General features: G+C 41.9%; 1 protein-coding gene across 3 annotated transcripts in view; it reads left to right on the top strand.

The window, feature by feature from the left end:
- The window catches only part of LOC143172282 (SET-binding protein-like), a 260,552-nt gene extending 241,726 nt beyond the window's left edge, over window positions 1-18,826 (top strand). For all 3 annotated transcript variants that reach the window (XM_076361525.1, XM_076361523.1, XM_076361522.1), the window contains 2 exons: window positions 12,304-12,471; window positions 18,071-18,826. In XM_076361525.1, coding sequence (XP_076217640.1) covers window positions 12,304-12,471; window positions 18,071-18,627 — 725 coding nt within the window. In that variant the 3' untranslated portion in view covers window positions 18,628-18,826. The remainder of the gene's footprint in view (window positions 1-12,303; window positions 12,472-18,070) is intronic.
- Window positions 18,827-20,075: the final 1,249 nt, after the last annotated feature.

Below are 20,075 nucleotides of genomic sequence, written 5' to 3'. Positions count from 1 at the left end.
CTTAGGTAAATCTGTACTGGGACATGGAGTGCTGAGCAAATAAAGTATCAACTTAATTTAAAGGTTGGAGAGCCCGTGCTTGGCGGTTTACTGAAGTTCATTGTTTTTTCCATAGTTTGATGACCTGACCAAAATCTCAGTCAGGGTCAGAATTTCAGCAGATTCAGCCACTGTTAAATCTTTCCTTTTGGATAATAAAATTCTGCCACCCCAGGAAAGCAACCATAATTAAAGAAAAGCTCTGCTTGTATCACCTTTGCTCCATCATGATGCTCTCTCAGAGTGGATGTTTAAAGGGAACATATTCCTATCCTGATACACCTTTCTATATTTTGTCTGCCTGGTGCTATAAAATATGCATATAAGGCTAAGGGGAGAGAAGTTCGTTGGTTGAAGAACCTAAAATATCCTGTTTTGGTTCCAGTAAATGTGAAAACTGAAGACAGGTTTGCACCAAAGCAGTGCAGAAAAGCACTCTGGAAATTTAGAGTGGCTCAGGCATAGATGTGCAGCATTCAAGTTGATAGTATAACTCCAAATGTCAGTGGTTAAGAGCATTTAGGGTTTTCCCAATATGTTCTTTATTCTGATTCTTGTCAATCTGCTTTTCACACATGTCTGTAATAAGCTATTTCCCTCCTCCAGCTCCTTTCCAATCTATTCTTTGTCTCCTATTTCCATCTATTACCCTATTTCATTCCACTTTGCACTCTTCACCTCTTTAACCTCTTCTTCATCAGTCAGAACCCTTCTTTTGTCTATACTCCACAGAGGCAGTCTCTGACCTTATTACATGTGGTCTCTCTGCCATCCTTCTTACACTGTTATAGGAAGCAGTCTCCAGCAAGAATTTTAATGAAAAACACTCTCAATAAAGTATTTCCTTCAGAATTTTCCTTTGAAAAATATGTAAAATCCAAAGATTTTACACTAGAGTTCATATCAGAGAAATGGCATATCACTGAGGTTTTTAATAGGATGCAAGGGAAAGGATGAACTTCAGGAAAAATCCTGAATTCTAGATCCGTCTGCCTGTTTTTCCTCCATTCACAGTAATCCTGAGCTGTTAAAATAAAGTCAAACATTGTACTCTATGTGATCATTTTCAAATATTTTAGTTGTTTTCAGAATGCCATTAGAATACGGCAACAATTGAAGTCCTATATACCGTAATGATAGCTAACTATTAAACTCCTTTGTTGCCGAGGTTAATTGGCAATAACACTTATGATCTTACCTATGCATCTGTTTAAATAGATTTCAGTTTTCATACTGCAGTCAATTATTGTGGTTTTCAGAATGAAAGGTAAAAAAATACCCCATATCTATTGATCTGAAATACAGAAAAGGAGAGAGAAGAAGAACGATATATGCACTCCCAGTGTGCATTATTTTTCATCTCTGGTGCTGATAAAGCAAGCACTCATTTTAGCAATAAATCAGCATTAAAGTGGGATGAATGGACTCAGATATTAAAACAAAGCCAGCACGAAACCTTCTAAAAATAAAAACTCCTCTGTTACAGTCTCCTAGATTGCAGGGTATATTGGGACTTCTATTAAGTGCTGAGATTTTACTTCAAACGCATGTCATACTCAGAGTATTTCTCCTTGTATGAACTGGGGCATAGCTTATTACAGATAAAGAAGAAAAATTAAACGACTAGGCTGCCCAGCAGGGAGAACGCTAACTTGGAAGTCAGCACTCTTGGATGCTCTTATCAGCTCCGTGACTTTCAACGCATCCTCATCCCACCTGTCCCCAAGTGCCTACCACTGTGGCATAGCCACCTTCGCTTGCGGTTGCTGTGAGTAGAAAGGTGTGGACCCCTCTGGGGAGCAGTTCAGGTATTACTGGACTAAGTTAGATGGTGGAGGTGCCCACCTGATTCTTCTGTTTTCCTTTTGTGTAACAGCATGGGCAGCTGGGTTCGATCAACATCCCTGGTACTGTTTGCTTTTCTAACGCAGACCTCACCACAGGACTACTAAAACCGGTGTAATGCAAATATAACATTTCCGTTCGAAAGAAAAAAAATCAGCTGAATTTGCGCATCATACAGATATTGTCTTTTGCTGAATGCATACACAGGGAGAATGAAGCTTTACCATTTCTAGCGGAGCATTGTACTGTCTTTTCTCAGTGGAGGTCTCTTAGTCAAACTTGTTCAGCAAGATTTTTGCTAATTATTTTGCTAACTCCTCTTAGATTTCATCACTTTTTGTTCACTGGATGTGCCTGAAAAATGAGTCCATCATTACACCAGCCCAGCCCTTGTGCCTCATTCGTCCTTCCCCCACTAGCAACTTGAATCTTCTGCCCATGCTTCATGCCAGCACTCTCCTACCAAAGCTGTCAGTGTCCCATTTAATCTGTGATAAATACGAACTGCTCCCAACTCCGTTTGCCTAGGGGATATCAGCTCTATCTGCCACATTTAAAAATGATCATCCCTGTTGTTAAGAAAAACAACTCAAAACACCACCCTTGACTTTTCTCATTACTTACGGACTGAAATTTCCCCATCTGTCTTTCCTCAGCTGTGTTCTTGAGAAAGAAATCCTATCTTCTGTTTCCTTCCTCCCCAGTAAGCATATCCTCATCCACTATGACAGCTCGTCTCAGTGTGACTACTCATCTCTAGGTAGTTCCTTGCTCCTAGCTGTGGGTCTTTTTATTTCTGCCCCTCAGCGTACCTAATGGCTTTTTATGCCTTCAAAAAGAGCCCTTTAGCTCGCTCTTCCATCTAACCATCCTCCCTCAAACACTTCTTTTTCATTTCACTTCTTTTCAAAGATTTTAATTTTTCTCCTTCCCCCTCTGCAAGAGAATTTAGTTCTTCATCACCATGTATTAAATGATTCATTCACTGAGATATTTCACGGCGAATTTCATTTCTCCAACACCATCGGTCTCTGTCTGTCTCAATTCTGTCAGTCTCCAACAACTGTAAACTATAACTTTCTGCTCAACTAAAAGTTTCAGGCTCTGGGCCGGAAAAGCCTTTGACTCTGAACCCATTAGCAAGCCCCTTTAGCTTAAATCCGTGTTCACAAGGCCTCAGACTTTGACTCTGAATTAGCCTTTTGAACCCTCGGGGGTTTCTCTCGTTAAATTTATTGATTGCTGTCACCTGCATATAACTAACATGTTCTTCTACTTTGATCCAAGTTCTACTGGAAATCCTCATTTCACGTGCTCATCGCTTCCTGGCATGACAGAATTTGGTGGTTTCTTCCATGATATTTTCAAATCCCAGTCCCACTCCGAAGGGCTGTAGGACCTGGGAAGGGCCTGCAGGGGTCTAGAGGAGACTGGGTATGAGCACACATACAGCCTCCTTGGGTTATTGTCCCATACTCTCCTGAAATACGAACTGCTTCCACCAGCTCCATTAAATCTATTTTCATCTTTGAGTACACAAGGGCTGAACTTCCAGACGCACATCACTTCATCTCCCATGACCACGGCTGCACATCCTTTATTCCTCAGTCTCCTGACCCAGGCCCCCTCCGTTTTCACACTAGCAATGTGCAGAGGAGGAGGGAAGGGAATGAGATGGAGGATTCCTGATTCTTCCTGTAGCAGTACAGGAAAAAGCAATTCCAAACAAAACCAAAAGGCAAGGCTCAAGACGCCATCCCCTAGGAAGTCTAATTCGCTGCAAATATAAGCTTGAAACAGGCGGAAGATTGGCCTTTTGAATCAAATTGCAGCTGATCATCCTCTTAGCTGGAGGGGCAATGAGAATTTGAGACTCATCTTGACGATGCGCAAAATAATGCTTCCTTACCCTTTCCTCCTGGGGTTTAGCTCTTGCATGGATAACACCAGCAGCTCTGCTGTTTTCAAACATTGCGTGTTAACGTAGGCTGCAGATTCCTGCATCCTGCAGCTCCACGCAGTCCTGGGACCTACCTCCCAGAAGTGGAAGATGATCTGAAGCCTCTGTAGACAACCCCACAGTTGTATATAGCAGCAGCAGCTGCTCTGCTTGCTTAAGCAACGCCTTGCGAGGCTTCAGGTACGCAGCAGTTGCCACTATGCTCCCTGTCAGGAAACACAATTATCTTCGTAAGGAAGCGAAGAGGAAGACTCGCACTGCGTTTCTTGAACTCAGGCGCAGAGATTCACCCAAGTAGAAAGGAATGGCAAGATGCATTTAACCTCATTAGTTTCAGTAGGGCTGACTTTGTGCAATCCATCAGTGTACAGATACATTAGGGGAACTAAACTATTTCCACATCTCATTTACATAATGGATGGGATGTGAAATGAGTCCTATGGAAGAGAAGCGCCCTGGAGGCACTAAAGTTTATCACAATATGTAAGAGTTCTTTTAGATCATTGCATTAAATTTCCACTAACAAGATAACAAATTAATTGTCTGTATTACTGTACTAACCCAAAGCGGATAAAGTGTATGATTTCAGCAGAGGAAGGCAGCTGTTTAAGACAGCTTGGTGGTTACAGGAGGAGGCGGAAGAGATCAGTATGTCTCCCAGCATTTGTGTGCCATGATGCCAGGCCTCCTCCTGCCCCTTTAAGAAATCTGGCTCTTCTCTAATCTGATGTTGGACTTGAGCTTTATTAGTGAAGTGAGGGAGAATGAGTAAATCAACTGTATCAGACAAGCCTCAGGACATCTGGAAATTGATCATTCTGCAGAAATAAGCACTCTGTGTTTATTAGCTGGGAGTTCATCACTATCGCTTCTCTTTATCCAATTCCTAAGAGATTTCAAAGCTATCATCATAGCATTAGCTCTTCTGACTGTGCTACTGCAGATAAAGATCAGAAGATCTATCTAATGATGGCTTTCTCGGTCTCCCTCTTTCTTTCTCTAAAGCTATCCTGATTTAAAAAAAAAAATAGAAGTAGGAAAATAGCTGGAATGAAATAAAGCAGTCTCCGTGTCTTAAATTTTTGCCTGTTGGCAATAAGAGTAATTTTTTTTTTTTTTATTCTACAGGAACTTGGTTTTATTCAGGGGGACACATCCTGCAGAATAGAAAATCCCTCATAGAAGAGGTGGAATTTGAAGTTTCTAATGTGGTGGTGGAAAAGGGAGGAAGATAAAAGGACCTAAAGCCATAAAGCAGTGCTGTACATTGAAAGTACAGTTATTTTTAAATGATAATACACGTCAAATAGAAGCCAGGGAAATGAATTCCATAAGTTAGAAAGGTAATAATATTACTTTAAGAAGAATAATTACTTTCCTTAACTACATTTATCACATAGTAATTCAGTTCTCCCTTCTGGAATATGATGCAATGCCAAACTTTTGACTGATTTATTTAAAATCAGCCTTAAGAAAAGATTCACCCAGATACAAGGTTTCTTCTGGTTCTTTATTCAAAAGGGAGGAGTTATCAAAATGCAAATGCTATGACTAACTTAATGTTTAGATGTGCATTCCTGTACAGCTGCATTGCGTAGCTACATTGTGCAAAGACACTGGGAGAAAAATCATCTGTAAGAGTTTTCTGATAACAATGGTCAGATGCATAAACAATTTAAGTACAGCTGTGGATTTCCAGAAATCTGTGGCAAGTATGAAATGCAATGCAATGAACTCTCTAAAGAAAAATCTTCCCTAGCAGAAGCTTCACTGAGATCAATTTTTATCAGCTGATTTTCTCTGTTTTCCAATCACAAATTAACATTTACTGTCTCTTTTGAACTGGCACTTAGAGTTCCAGCCTGAGTGCGCATTGGGCTCGATTCTGTACACAAATTAAAGAAGAAAAGGTGGATGTTGTCCAAGAACCTTTCTATATAAGTACAAGATGAGAGAAAACAGATGAATGCAATAAGCAGAGTGAGCATGATTTAACAGTAAAGCAAGGATAGTTAATTAATCCGTTTGTACAGAGCCTAGCACAATGGAGCTAGACCACATTACTTGCAATGTAAGTACTTAATAACAACAACAATAATGACTAGGCCTTTAAAATTAGTGTATTAATTATCAGTCAGAGCTCATAAGTTGCTTAACCAGTGAATGAAGAATGCCAGTTTTTTATCCAAAGTATCAGGGGACCCATAAATCTTTAAGAAAAAGGCCAGTTTCACATCAGTATCGTGTTCCCTCATACACAGTGTCAGTCTGCCCTGAACTAGAATAGTGCTTCTCCTGATTCACCCTTTTACATATGATCATTGTGATTATTTATTTATAATCATGCCACCATTGTTTTAGGTTCTTGATAACCTCCTTCGTGTTTGCCCTTGCTTTTGAAGCTGTCCTTTCCCTTAGACCTTTCTCATTAAACAAATAATGATTGATTTCCTCCCTGCTTTGCTGCCCGTTGCTCACTTGCATGTGCACGCGGTGTTGTCTGTGCTATCAGTAGGACTCAGGAAACTTAAGGTACGGTCTTTCATGGGATGAAGCAGGCTCTAATTTGGAGGAAATTCACAAAGATCAATAGACAGGCGATAAACAAGGTCTGAATCAGACCACCCATATACATCATCTTGTTCTCTCTCTGGAGCAGCGACGAAGGATAAAATACACTGGAATCATGGTTGTGTGTGTGTGAATTTTAAACTCTGAGCCACCTGTGGTGGTGTTGCAGATGATTTCTTGTTACCTGACTCAAAGATGGGTTGAACTGGGGGGTTCTCTTACGTAAGGCCTTCTGAACAGAGCACCCCAAATGAGAAGAAAAGGTCCAATGAAAGGTGATGATACCATGCCAGCAGGTCCATCCACTCAAGGGATAGACCTCCCACCACTGCAACGTGAATCACAGCCTTGTGAGCAAATTGCTGCACCTCCGTGGGTTTCCAACGGTGCCTCCAAGTCTCTGTTTGCATTTTGGAATCTATGAAAGGAACCTGACGGTTCTTCCTTATTGGCTGCTCCAGATCCATAAATTACTCCTGTTCCTCAATTTAGATGAGGATTTCAGTGAGGTGAGTGATATAGGCTGAAGAAACCAAGTGCCTAAAACAAAAGACAGATGGCTGAACCCCCAATTCACCAGCGATGAGCTGCAATTGGGCCATGTAGACTTTGAAGTAATTCATTACATTTGTATGTCTTCTGTAGGGGGAGGATTTTCCTCAATGATTTGTATGACCTTGCTAAACCCAGATAGGTGGTAATTGAGCAGCAACTACTTCTTCAGAAGAAACAGAATAAAAATATTGAAAATATTGACTCACCCCAAAGGCAGTAAGCAGTACTTTGGTCTTTGACCTTTAAGCATCCTAGGGTAGTCAATAACCTGGCTGTTAGATGCTGTGCCTGCCACTGATTTTGATTTGGGAGTAGTTTAACCTTGAACCAAGATCCAAGTAACCACGGCAACAGGAAGTCGGCCTCTCCATCCAAGGAGTGGGAATCCATAAATCAAGGTCCCTAATGCAAACACTGTGTGCAGGTAGAGATTTGAGAGGATAAGTGGTTTGTGAGGGATTACCTTTGAAAAAATGAATGACTGTCCCTTGATATGTTGAAGCACAGCTTCACAGAGACTTTTTTTTTATCAATAGAGGTCAACAGGTTACAGCTGCATGTTTTCATATGGCTCTTTATATAGGCCTTTCAGTTTAATTAGAACCAGATGTTGAATTTATGAGGTTGTTAGCATTATTATGTACCATATGCACATGCATATATGTGTATGTGTATTGATACATACACCCACATACGCACATTTCTTGCGCACAAGCTGCATTCATGAATAAATAATGTTAAGGCTCAAACTCAAGCACTATGGCGTGTTGAAACCTCAGTTTTGCATATGCACAGTTCCATAGTGCTGTGATCCCATAGGCATAATTACCTGGTCAAATATCCCAGTTATTCTATGGGACACTGCTTTATTCAATGTATAGCGCTCACCTAACAAACAGCTATTTGGTGGTTGGATTTTCCTCTCACTATTCAGTGTGTGACATCATGTCTCATTTATTCCACATTTCTAAGCCTTGGTGTGAATAGATGAATGTTTCATGAATGTTGATAATTTTATTTTCGCAGCACTGCTCTTGAGATGAGGGGTATATTATTGTTCTCATTTGCAATAAGAGAAGCTGAGCAAAGAGAGATTGAAGTTGAATGGATACAATTTGAGATGCTTAATACTTGATTTGAGGCTCTGGAAGGATGTGTGGTCTAATAGGCAGAAACTCTTCTGCATATCTCCACCAAGCTATGACCTGTAATTCTGTCTCGCTCCTGACTATTCCTGCGCTCAGACCCGTTCTCCTCTGTTAAGTCCCAGGCTGATATCAGGTCACAGGTCCATCAGGACTCCTATTTCTGACTAGCCCACTCTGTAGCCCCATCTTTCAAACTCCTCTCAGCAGTGCAGTTCTTCTGTGCCTGAGTCTTCTGGAGATCTCTTCCACAGTTTCTGAGACAACCCATAGGTCTCCTGATATTTCACATTTCACGTGCAAGGGACAAAAGCAGGGACTGTTCATAGCAGCTCCAAGCTGCAAATACAAGGAAATGTTGGTTGGTATCTGGAGAGGCTGAGCGCAGCCAACTGACGTAGAAGTTTGTGCAGCAGTTTCTGGCTCTGCTTTGAGATCTTCTTGATCTTCTGGGAAAGGTATCAGGGTACTTGTGGGAACTCTTTGAGGAACTACCAGGTGCTATCCAGGTGCAGCCAGGGATAGCAGTGGGGGCTCACTGCTGCAGGGGACAAAGGCCCCCATCTGCTGACCTGACCCGCTGTCCAGGGAGGTTTGCTGCTGGCCTGGGGCTTGGATCAGGGAAATTGTGGAGACATACCAAACCAAATCTGAGTGGCAAATCAAATCAAGCAAAGGTGGCAGGAGACTTGCATGAATGACCAAGGAACTCCTGAGTAATGTCAGACATAAAAAGGAAGCAAAAAAGAGGTGGAAACAGGAAGAGGTGACCCGGAGAACTATAGAGACAATGTCCAAGCATGCAGGGATGGGCTTAGGAAGCCAAAGCCTATCTGGAGTTGAATCTAGCAAGGGCAGAAGGGCAAGAAGAAATGTTTCTACAGATGCATAAGCATCAAAAAGAAGCCTAGGGAAAATGTGGGCCCACTGCTAAATGGAGCAGGGACCCTGATGGCAAAAGACCAGCAAAAGACCGAGGTACTCATTGTCTTCTTTGCCTTAATCTTTACTGGTAAGACTGGCCTTCAGGAATCCCAGGCCCCTGAGACTGGTAAGGAAAGGAAACTTACTCTTGGTGGAGGATGATCTGGTTAGGGAACAGTTAAACAAACTCAACATACATAAGTCCATGGGACTTGACAGGATGCACCCAAAAGTGCTGAGGGAGCTGGCTGATGTCATTATGAGGCCACTCTTGATTATTTTTGAAAGGTTGTGGTGGTTGGGAGAGGATCCTGAGGACTAGAAAAGAGCAAATGTCAGTCCAGTAAGGGCAAGAAGAAAGACCCAGGGAGCAATAGGCTGGCCAGCCGCATCTTAGTCCCTGGGAAGGTGATGGAGCAAATAATCCTGGAAAGCATTTCCAAACATATGAAGGACAAGAAGGTGATCGGGAGCAGTCAGCATAGATTTCTGGAGGGAAAATCATGCCTGATCAACCTGATGTTGCTTATCTTGACTTCAGCAAGACTTTTAACATTGTTTCCTATAACCTCTTTATAGACAAACTGATGAAATACAGACTAGATAAATGTACACTGAGATGGACTGAAAACTGGCTGAACTGCCGGGCTCAGAGGGTTGTGATCAGTGAGTGGCACAAAGGACAGCTAGACGCCAGTCACTAGTGGTGCACCCAAGGTGTCAATACTGGGGCCAAAACTATTTAACATGTTAATTAATGACCTGGGTGATGGGGTAGAGTGCACCTTCAGCAAATTTGGAGAAGATACAAAACTGGCAGGAGTGGTTGATATGCCACAGGGTCATGCTGTCACCCAGAGGGACCTCGACAGGCTGGAAAAATGGGCTGACAAGAACCTCATGAAGATCAACAAGGAGAAGTGCAAAGTCCTACACCTGGGGAGGAACAATTGCATGCACCAGCACATGCTGGGGGCTGACCATCTGGAAAGCAGCTTGGCAGAAAAGACCCTGGGGGTCCTGGTGGACACCAAGTTGACCATGATTCAGCCATGTGCCCTTGCAGCAAAGAAGCCAACAGCTTCCTGGGCTGTATTAGGAAAAACGTTGCCAACAAATTGAGGGAGGTGATCTTTCCCATTTATTCAGCACTAATGAGGACACACCTGGCATACTGTATCCACTTCTGGGCTCCTCAGTACAATAGAGACATGGACATATGGGAGAGAATCCAACAAGAGGCCACAAAGATGATTGACGGTCTGGAGCATCTCTCCAATGAGGAAAGGCTGAAGCAGCTGGGACTGTTCAGCCTGGAGAAGAGAACGCTTAGGGGGATCTTATCCATGTGTGCAAATGTCTGATGGGGAAGAGTAAAGAAGATGGAGCTAGACTCTTCTCAGCGGTGCCCAGTGACAGGACAAGAGGCAGTGGGCACAAAATGAAACACAGAGACCTTATAGCAGCCTTCCAGTACCTGAAGGGGGCCTACAAGAAAGCTGGAGAGGGACTTTTTACAAGGGCATGTAGTGATAGGACAAGGGGTAATGGCTTTAAACTGAAAGAGGGTCCATCTAGATTAGATATAAGGAAGAAATTCTTCACTATGAGGGTGGTGAGGCACTGGAACAGGTTGCCCAGAGAAGCCATGGATGCCGCAACCCTGGAAGTGTTCAAGGCCAGGTTGGATGGGGCTTTGAGCAACCTGGTCTAGTGGAAGGTGTCCCTGCCCATGGCAGGGGAATTGGAACTAGATGACCTTTAGAGGTCCCTTCCAACCCAAAGCATTCTATGATTCTATGTCTGAACATCACAAAACACATTTTTACTTTGAGGATGACTGAGCACTTGAACAGGTCACCCAGAGAGATTGTGGAGTCTCCCTCCTTGGAGATATTCAAAACCTGACCAGACATAGTCTAGGGCAACCTGCTCTAGCTGACCCTGCTTGAGCAGGGTGGGGTGGACTAAGTGATCTCAAGAGAAGCCTTCCAATCTCAGCTGCTTTGTGATTTTTGAATCAATCTTTGATTGCCAAAATCTGATGCATTTTATCTGAGGCCCATGTGCAAGTTGAGATTTGAAAAGAGAAGGAATTTATGAAGGATTACCTTTGAAAAATTAATGACTGTCCTGGATAAGTTGAAGCCCAGCATCTCAGAGACCGAGAGAGGTTTTCATAACTTGGCAAAGACACAACAAAAAGTCCTCACCCTAGCAGACTTTTGCTCTGGTCTCATGAGAGCGGGGCTACTGGATTTTTACAAAGCAGCAACTGCTAGGAGTTTTCTAAAATGGGCAAAAAAAATCTCAGTCTTATTGTAAAAACTGACTGAGGCATTTTAGCTGCCTTTCTGCTTGGTAAATTCATATACTTACAGACATATATGCAATATGTATACACACATATGAACTCACAGAAATATTACATATAAATGGGTGGATATACATTCAGGTGTATTAGGCAGATATCTAATACATAAAATCTCAATCCCAGCAGTTTAAATTTGACACATTTATAAGTAAACAAAATGGGTTCAAATCATAGGAGAGTTTGAGAAACATTGTTAAGGCAGGAATCTATCAGCCCTGAGTTCGTAAGTTTTATTTTTCTGAAATATTTGACCTCTTTGGTATATTTCTACCACTCATTTCTTCTGCATTGTAATCCCAAGGTAGAAAAATGTTTGACAAATTGCTTGTTTTTTTAAAACTCCCACCTCTTTAATGAGTTGTAAGGCAAATTTTCATTAGGAAGGGGATTCCTAAAAAATAATTATAAGTGTAATATACTTTAGACAGGGAATTACATACTGAGGCTGTTCCTGATGCCTGCTACTTACTGAGATGAAACACCCACTGAGTCAAGTCATTACAGAAGAGAAGTGTGTGAGTGTGGAGAACACACGACCCAGAGAATGACAAATAGTCAATCCCACTAAATACAGATATGAAGCATGTCTGTCTTTGTACGTATATCAGTGTGTGTTTTTGCTTGGAGAATAAAAAGTAATAATGTGAAATTATTATGTTGGTTTACCATTGTTTATAGAGATCAGTGACGGTACATCCTGAAGCAAAATTATAAAAAAACCCCAAACAATCATGATCTTTGCTGGTATTAAGACCATATTACAGGCACATTCACAGGGGGATATTGAAATATATCAAGGTAACAAGGACAGCAACTGACTACTCTTTTTCAGATACTCCCCAGATAGGTTGCTTTATCAATATTCATCCAAATTTTATTTCCTTCCCCAGGAATTGTAGGTCCCCACTTAAAAGCAGACCAGACTTCACTTCATAGTAAAATGGAAAGTTCTGCCTGTAACATGATGACCAGAAGGAAACCAGCAGCTGTTGACAGTGTTGCAATGCCAACTCCAGTATTATCTCTCCTACCTTCATCATCAGCAACATCTGAAGCAGGTAATATTGTCTCCCTCCATCCCCTCTATTTCTTCCTCATCTTCTTCCTTCTGGCACTGCACTGAACAATATGTGCTTGTACTGCTCTCCCTGATTGGAGAAGTAGCTGCAAATGTGCATATCTAATGTGATAATCAAGCTGTAATTTTTCTAACACTTTCTTATCATGATCGTATCTTGGCATATCAAATCTATTTTATTCACATTCCACCACTTGTGCAATAATGAGGACACAAGTAGCACCAGCCCGTATGGTCTAGCAGGGGACTCTGAAGCAAGACTCTTGGGTTCCTTTCTCAGCCCCGTTGTTCATTTATTTGAATGTTCCCATCCCTGTAGCACGAATATGCCGAATACACAGTGAATAGCTAAGGAGCAGCTGAGATTTCTTTCTGCATACTTCAGTGATTTTAGCATAACATTCTGTCTTGCAAATGTGAAATTATCTGGGGCAATGAACAGTGATTTAAAATATATCAGAATAAATAAGTCAGAATAGCATGTTTTTCAATCAACGTATATTTTGTGCTTCTATTTTGAATCAGATCAGAAAGGTGATAGCTTTATACAGTCAGAAATTGAGCCAAGTCATTCAGGCATCATCATGCCTTTCCTTGGGCATGGATAGAGAAGTTAATCTTGCATTGTGTCTTAATTTCCAGTGAATGGGGAACCCACAGTACATTACCCTACATGCAGCCATTAGGAGTTTCATAGTCTTGTCAAACCTTTGATTCCACGTTCACAAAAAATTTATTTGTATCACTGAGTTATGGAATGATTACATATTTAATTATGCAATTGAAAGTGCTGTTTCAGTGCACTCCTTTTGATTTTCCTCTCATTGCCTGAATACTTAGTGAAAACAAGGCATCCGTGCTGTAAAGTAGCCTCTATAAAGCTAAATTTTTATATAAAAAAATCAGGATTCTCTGTTTAGCTTTTAATACTTTCCTATGTATAAACTAAAGACAGATTTTTAATGCAGCAGAGAATGAAAGCACACAAATATTTTATGATCAGTTTCAAGATGAAAGTGTATGCTTGACTGCATAGTTCATTCTTTCCATTTTCAGAAGTCTAATTAAATTGTTGGTTTATCTGTAGCCCAGATGTTGAAATAATTTAGTGAAAACTGAAAGAAACTGTGTTAATGGGAAAACAGGACAGTGCTATGGGTTTTCTGTAATTAATAGGGAGCTCTTTGAAAATTCCTCCATTCAAACCAAGTCGACAAACTGAGCCCAGCTGTTGAGCAAACAGTCTTCTCTGTGCCATGTTCTTGCAAGTGGCCTCAGGCAACTCTGAAGGGGTGGAGAATGGCAGGCAGTAAGCAGGATCTTTAGTGCTGCAGACATAACAAAGCCATCCAGAATAAAGTTAGGGGAGTGATGGAGAACTTCCAAGGGGTCTGACCTACCCGGGCTCACCTCCTCATTCAACACCGCTGTGCTGGAGTGGGTCCTCCAGCCTGCTTTAAGCTGCCCTTGGAAATGTATATTTTTGGTAGAGATTTCTCTCTTTGCCTCAGAAGCTATTTCCAGCGTCATATCAATCCTCCGTGACTTCCTGGCATGGCCTGTGGCCGTTTCAATTTGTCTCTGTCTGTGAGACGGAGCCTCACTGCATCTGCATACCCTGGGGAAGGGAGAAACACAGGGCCTCCATGTGCCTTATTTTAAATGTGTAACGCTGTTTTTTAAGACTAACGCTGGTGCTTGCTTGTTTGGGGCATCTAGGTGAGGTTGTTTGGAGAGTGGGAAAAGGATGGAGGAAAAGTACAAAAGCCTGTGCTGCATGAAATATTTCTAGTTTCTCTTCACTTTGGGATGGATTGTGCCAAATAACTTCAGGTCTTCACGGGGGCAGCGCGTGGCCCTGCAGCCTGGGGAGTTGTAGGGAGACAACTGTGCCCAGGCAGCAAAGTGTCCCTCCGCTGCATCCCCAGCACCTGGAGGTTGCCATCATGTTGTATCATCTCTATAGGAGTGTATTCTCTTTTTAATACGACTGCATGCAGACAGAGTGTTACTATTTCCTTCCTCCTCTTCAACCCTTTTTAGATGAATTCCACCAGGTAGAGTAACATGAAAGTCTTCCTCCCAAAGCAAGATTTCCACGTGCAAACAGCAAAGTGTGTGCAGGAAGAGAACAACAAAGCCCAAAACCAATGCAGACCAACTTGGGTCCAGGGTTGGGCAGGGTCTGTCTGGATAAAATGGAAAAGATTAGTACTTAGCTTTGTTTTTCAGCAGAGCAGTATATCACATGGCAATATGGCAAAATATTTTATATCAAAGATTGCTCACCAAGAGCTTCCAGATGAGTTGATAACACCTAATGGCTCTCACTTCAATAGTGGTTTATTTTGGCAGATCTCCCTGATACTTTGTCATATGCACACCTCATCAAATCTTCCCCCTGCAGACCCATCAGACTTTTCCGCATAGTCTCCATACTCCAAATGTAGAATCAGATGTCCCTGACTCTGAATAGTCAAAATAATATTGGGTTTCCTGATATGTCCTCTAAAAAGCTTGACTTGAAAGAATATTACTTATTCAGTACATACATTCTGACTATTGGCAGACTATGTAACACAACTCAAATTTTTTCTAGAGCTTGCAAGTTCAGAGGCTTGCTAGGAAGAAAAGCAAAAACATTATTAGTAGCTTCTAACAAGCTTCCTGAGAAAGTCATAAACACCCCAAAGCATTTATGAAAGAAAAATTAGGGCAGTAAGCCAGCATAGAACAGCATAGAAGGTTTTTTTCTAAATGAGAAAATGAGTTTCTGTCCAAAAGGAAACAGACTGTCAGCTTGCAAAGTTTTAGGAGGGCAAAAAAGTATCTAAACAATGTGAAGGAAGACACTGAGAGTGGTGTTCATCTTATAGATTTACATGTAAGTGTAGATATCTACCCATAACTGTCTGCATACGAGTTAATTTTGGAGAACTAGACAGTTTGGCAGAAAGCAGATGCCTACCTTTGCTCCACTCAGGCACTGTCTACTCCCCATCAGGCTCCACTCAGGACACTCAGCCTGGGTGACCTGGACCTCTTGGGTGCCTAAGACACCCATTGGATTTGGCAGGATGGACAGGAGACCTGCACCTTCCTTATCCAGTATCAGGGTGTCAGAAGGATGCCCATGGTCAACTCAATTGCATTGAGTTCCCATTTTAGAAACGGAGGTCATCCTCTACTGACTATACAGACCAGATCTCCGTTGACTGCGGTGGGGTGGTAATACTAAGCTACAGAAACAACTGACTACAGATAAATCTCAGTAAAGACATAAAATCTTTGCAGATACTTGGCTAGTGCTTTACTTCAAATTCGTTTCCTGTCCTTTGGCTTACTTTCTTTCTAATGAAAGTTGAGAGCAATGCCAAATCTCCTGATTTCACCATGAACCTTGCAATTTTTCCTGTATTTTTGCTAAAATTCCCATCTCCAAGATTTCCATCATCAACTGAAAAATTTCAGCTTTACCTTCTGGAAAAAAAATGCATCTTGAATATGGGAATTTAAAAAAAAACAACCCTCTGGAAAATGTCCCCTCACAATAACAATAAAAGGCAAAAGGTGGACAGTGCATACGAAGAGTGTGCAAAATATTTCATTTCTTAAATCTCCTGACATGAAGCTACTCTCAGGATCTGGGAGGGTCTCAAAGGAGTTGAATGCTTAGGGCTGGAAATATTTGGACTATATATATCAATCACCAGTGAGGCCAGATGAGAGTAATCTTTTTGTGCGACAGGGATCTAACTTTTTTTTGATCAGATGACTGAGAAATAGCTTGCTGCCACTTGCCCTTAGGGCTCCTGCATCCACACTTTTTAGGGGTGACCTACTCAAGAGGAATTTTGTGCAGCTAATTAGCTTCTCCTGAGCAACTCGGATATTTCATTTCCTTTCTCTTTTTCTTTGGTACCAAAATGACTGCATTCCTCTTTTCTTTTGTCCTCTGTGAATCACAAACTGCAAGTGGGTTTTATTTTTCTTTTTGGTGTAGGGAGTGGGTTACATATGGAAAATGTATTTTGTTTTGTAATTAATGAAAACCAGACTTCGGGAAGTTGGCCATCCAGGTCTTTATTTATAAGAGAGCATATGTCTGTGTTTTGTTTATGACTCACTCTTACTTCTTGCATTGTAACTTGGGTTTGTTTACGCAAGCTCTTTGCTGAATCCAAGCAACATGGTGGTATAAGAGCCAATAATTTATGTTCTCCAAGAGGGGAGGACAGTGAGTGAGGTTTGTATGCTGAATCTGTCATAGCCTATAGTGGGCAAGAGGAGATTCTACCACTTGACGCCTCCTGGTTATCTACAGAAAATGCTACAATAGCAACTTTATTTAAACTACTGCTAGAAGATTAGCCTGTTAGCCATGAAGGAAGTGATAACCCCTAAATGAACCTTTCTCGAAATCTTGGCTGCTCTGGAAACTTCAAGGATTTCAAACCCTAATGACTGCTTGACAATCAGGTGTAAATTAAGTTTGCAAGTAGATGTGGGCTGAGGTTAATTTAGTGTGATGTTTTATTCTTTACTGAAAAGAAATTCCGAACTCCATCATTTCTTTTCCAGCGGCGCAGAACGGATATGTTAGGAGTGAAAGGGAGCACCAGTTACTGCAATAGCAGAATTAATACATTCTGTTTCTCTCACAAAGGGGTAGTTACTTATAATCCATGTGCAAATCCTGAACTCTGAACAGATGCCACGTTCAGTAAAGGACAATGAGACAATTTAAGAAAAACAAGCAAGGTCTCGTGTCCTAAGCAAAGGACCAGGAGCCAAGAAATGCTGGGTACTCTTTCCAGCTCTGACAATGACTCACAACGTGACCTTGGCAAGAGACTTAACTACTTTGGACTTCATTCAGATCTAAAGTAAGTGATCTGAACCAGGAGTAAGCTTACTTCAGGGGCCATTAAAGTCAATTATATGACTGAGTAGTTTCAGCTAGTATCTGCGGAGATGATAGTAAAGAAACTCAGGCAGGGGTAATGAATTTATCACAGGTGAAGTGACCCACACAGCTTGTCTGTGCCCACTAGTTTCAGTAACAAACACTTTTCATACTAACTGGCATTCATGGCAAAAATTAAAGGCCGGAGTGAAGACATCAGGAGTATATGTTTGGGGTATAGAAAGTTTAATAGTTACGGTGGGCCAATATGACAGCTATGCTAAGCAGCCCTTCCTTCCCTCCCACTAGAAATGAGAATGAAGCAAACCCGTGGTAAAACATTGCTGTAGAAAAGCTTTGTTGCTTTAGAAGAGGGGAGAGCTGTAGAGAAATCTCTGAGGACTGCTTAATAGTCAAAGCTGTGTTTTAATCTAGGACAGTAAAAAAGGAGGTAACAGCAATTCTTCTGGGACTTTAATAAATAATCTTTTAACTTTCTTTTAGTTGCTTTTCTATGCAGAGTCCTTTCTCACAGCCATTGCTTCTTCAGTAGTTATATTCAGCCTACCGAGCTTGAAAGCATCTAGTCTTCATGACACTGAAAGCGGGCAAAGGAGGGTTTCCATTCATTGTTGTTTGACCCACCCTTGTTTCTGTTCTTTTCTCCCAACAGCCAGCCCACCACTGAAAAAAAGGTTCAAGCGCCGTGAAATCGAAGCAATCCAGTGCGAGGTGCGCAAGATGTGCAACTACACCAAGATCCTGTCCACAAAGAAGAACCTGGATCACGTGAACAAGATCCTGAAAGCCAAGAGGCTGCAGAGACAATCAAAGACAGGCAATAACTTTGTCAAGAAGCGGAGGGGGCGTCCTCGGAAGCAACCCCTCTCCTTTGACGAAGACTCCAGAGACCAAATGCCCATTCTGGAAAAATGCATTGACCTTCCCAGCAAAAGAGGTCAGAGACCGACACTCAACCCTTTGATATTGGAGCAAGCAGCCACTCAAGATACAATCATGGCCACCATCGAGGCTGTCATACACATGGCTCGAGAGACGCCACCTCCGCCACCTCCTCTCCCTCCTCCCCCACCTCCGCCCCCTCTCCCTCCGCCCCGAATGCCCCGGGTTGGGAAAAGGAAAAGTAAGTCCCCGCAAGAGGAAGAGGAGGACGTGAAAGTGAAGCGGCACCGGAAAGGCAGAGGGAGCGAAAGCGAAGGCCTTCCCTAAGGCCGGCACACCCCGTCGGATGTCGGGTGCCGGTAGTGGGGCACGCCAGGACTGAGGGACTGGAGGCGCGCGGTCTGCTTCGCCCCTGCGGCAGCACCAGACTCACTCGTCCCTTCGGCGGCCGGAACCCGTCGCGGAGAGCTGTGCCAGCCGGGGTTCGCATCTTCCTCTTCATCGCTTTGGCCCCAGCCCCCCCAGGAAAGAGGGGGAAAGGGTGCAGGAAAGGTGGGGCGTAAGGGGGGCGGGGGATGTGTGTCAAAGCTGGGGAGAGCGTCTACTTTGCAGAGTTTCCAAAACTAATCAACATCTCAGCATTGCTGTTCTCACACCGTACCCGGAGGCGGGAGGTCGTCCTCGCAGAGAGCTGAACGTTGTCACTAGGGCTACATGCTCGACTCCGATTCTGTTTGGCGGGCCAGGTGAAACTAAGAGTAACCATACCATAGTAGAAATCACTGTAAAAAAGAAAAAAAAGAAACAAAAAAGAAAAACCAACAAAAAAATAGTGTAATTTTCTCAACTGTGATCTTGGTTATAATCTGTTTGAATTTTTTCTTTTCCAGTTTTATATACCTGCCAGGCTTTGGGGCAGCATAACCCAAAATGCCTGACTCCTGCTAGAACTATATATTTCTTTCTCATTTACTTGCCTAGTTACAACTAGCTGCAATATAGGCAATAGAAAAGTAGAGCCTTACACACGCGCACACTCATTCCAAGTGCTATCCCAAGGAACGATGGAATATCACAGCATTTAAAATAAGGTGTACATGGATATTCAGTTACGATAGCACGTTTCTATGAAGCAACTTGGCATTTTCAATGGCATGTGAAAAAGGGGTCATCCATCAACCAAGTTGTTTTGATGCTCGGTACATATGAGTAGAGAACAGCAAGACACTTCTGGGGAATAGAGTTATAGTAAACATGGACAAAATCACAAAAAAAAGTAATATAAAAAAATAAAAGAAAAAAATAGGACAGAAAAAATAGAGTAAAAAGACAGGGCCCAAACCTACTAGTTCTTACCACCTGCAATTCCCAGTGAAATTGATGGGAAACCCAGGATCTGAATAATTTGCATTGGGTAGCAATGCCTTGATACGTTCTTTTAAAGAAAATAGATAAAGTAGATTGTTTTAAAAAAATAGAGAACAAAACCCTATGGAAAATAGGTTCTTTCTTGGCAATTATTTCTTAAAAAAGAAAAGGAATAAGTGTTCTTATCTGAAAATAAAAATAAAAATGTTCAAAGGGTATCACCACTGCAATTGTATTAATGCCACTTTGGACATGTTCTCCAAGTTGTGGTTGCCTTAATAAAATAAAAAAAAATTTTTTTTTTTTGTACATAATGTAATTATAAAGCTCTCAGTCTGCATGGATGCAAACTGTGTGTGACAAATCGTCTCTTTAAATGGTCAGTTCAAATTGTACATTTCTCATTC

This window comes from Aptenodytes patagonicus, chromosome W (assembly GCF_965638725.1).
Source record: "Aptenodytes patagonicus chromosome W, bAptPat1.pri.cur, whole genome shotgun sequence".
In the NCBI taxonomy this organism is placed as follows: domain Eukaryota; kingdom Metazoa; phylum Chordata; class Aves; order Sphenisciformes; family Spheniscidae; genus Aptenodytes; species Aptenodytes patagonicus.
The sequence above is the reverse complement of the archived record's forward strand: the minus strand, read 5'-3'. Positions and strand labels throughout refer to the sequence as shown.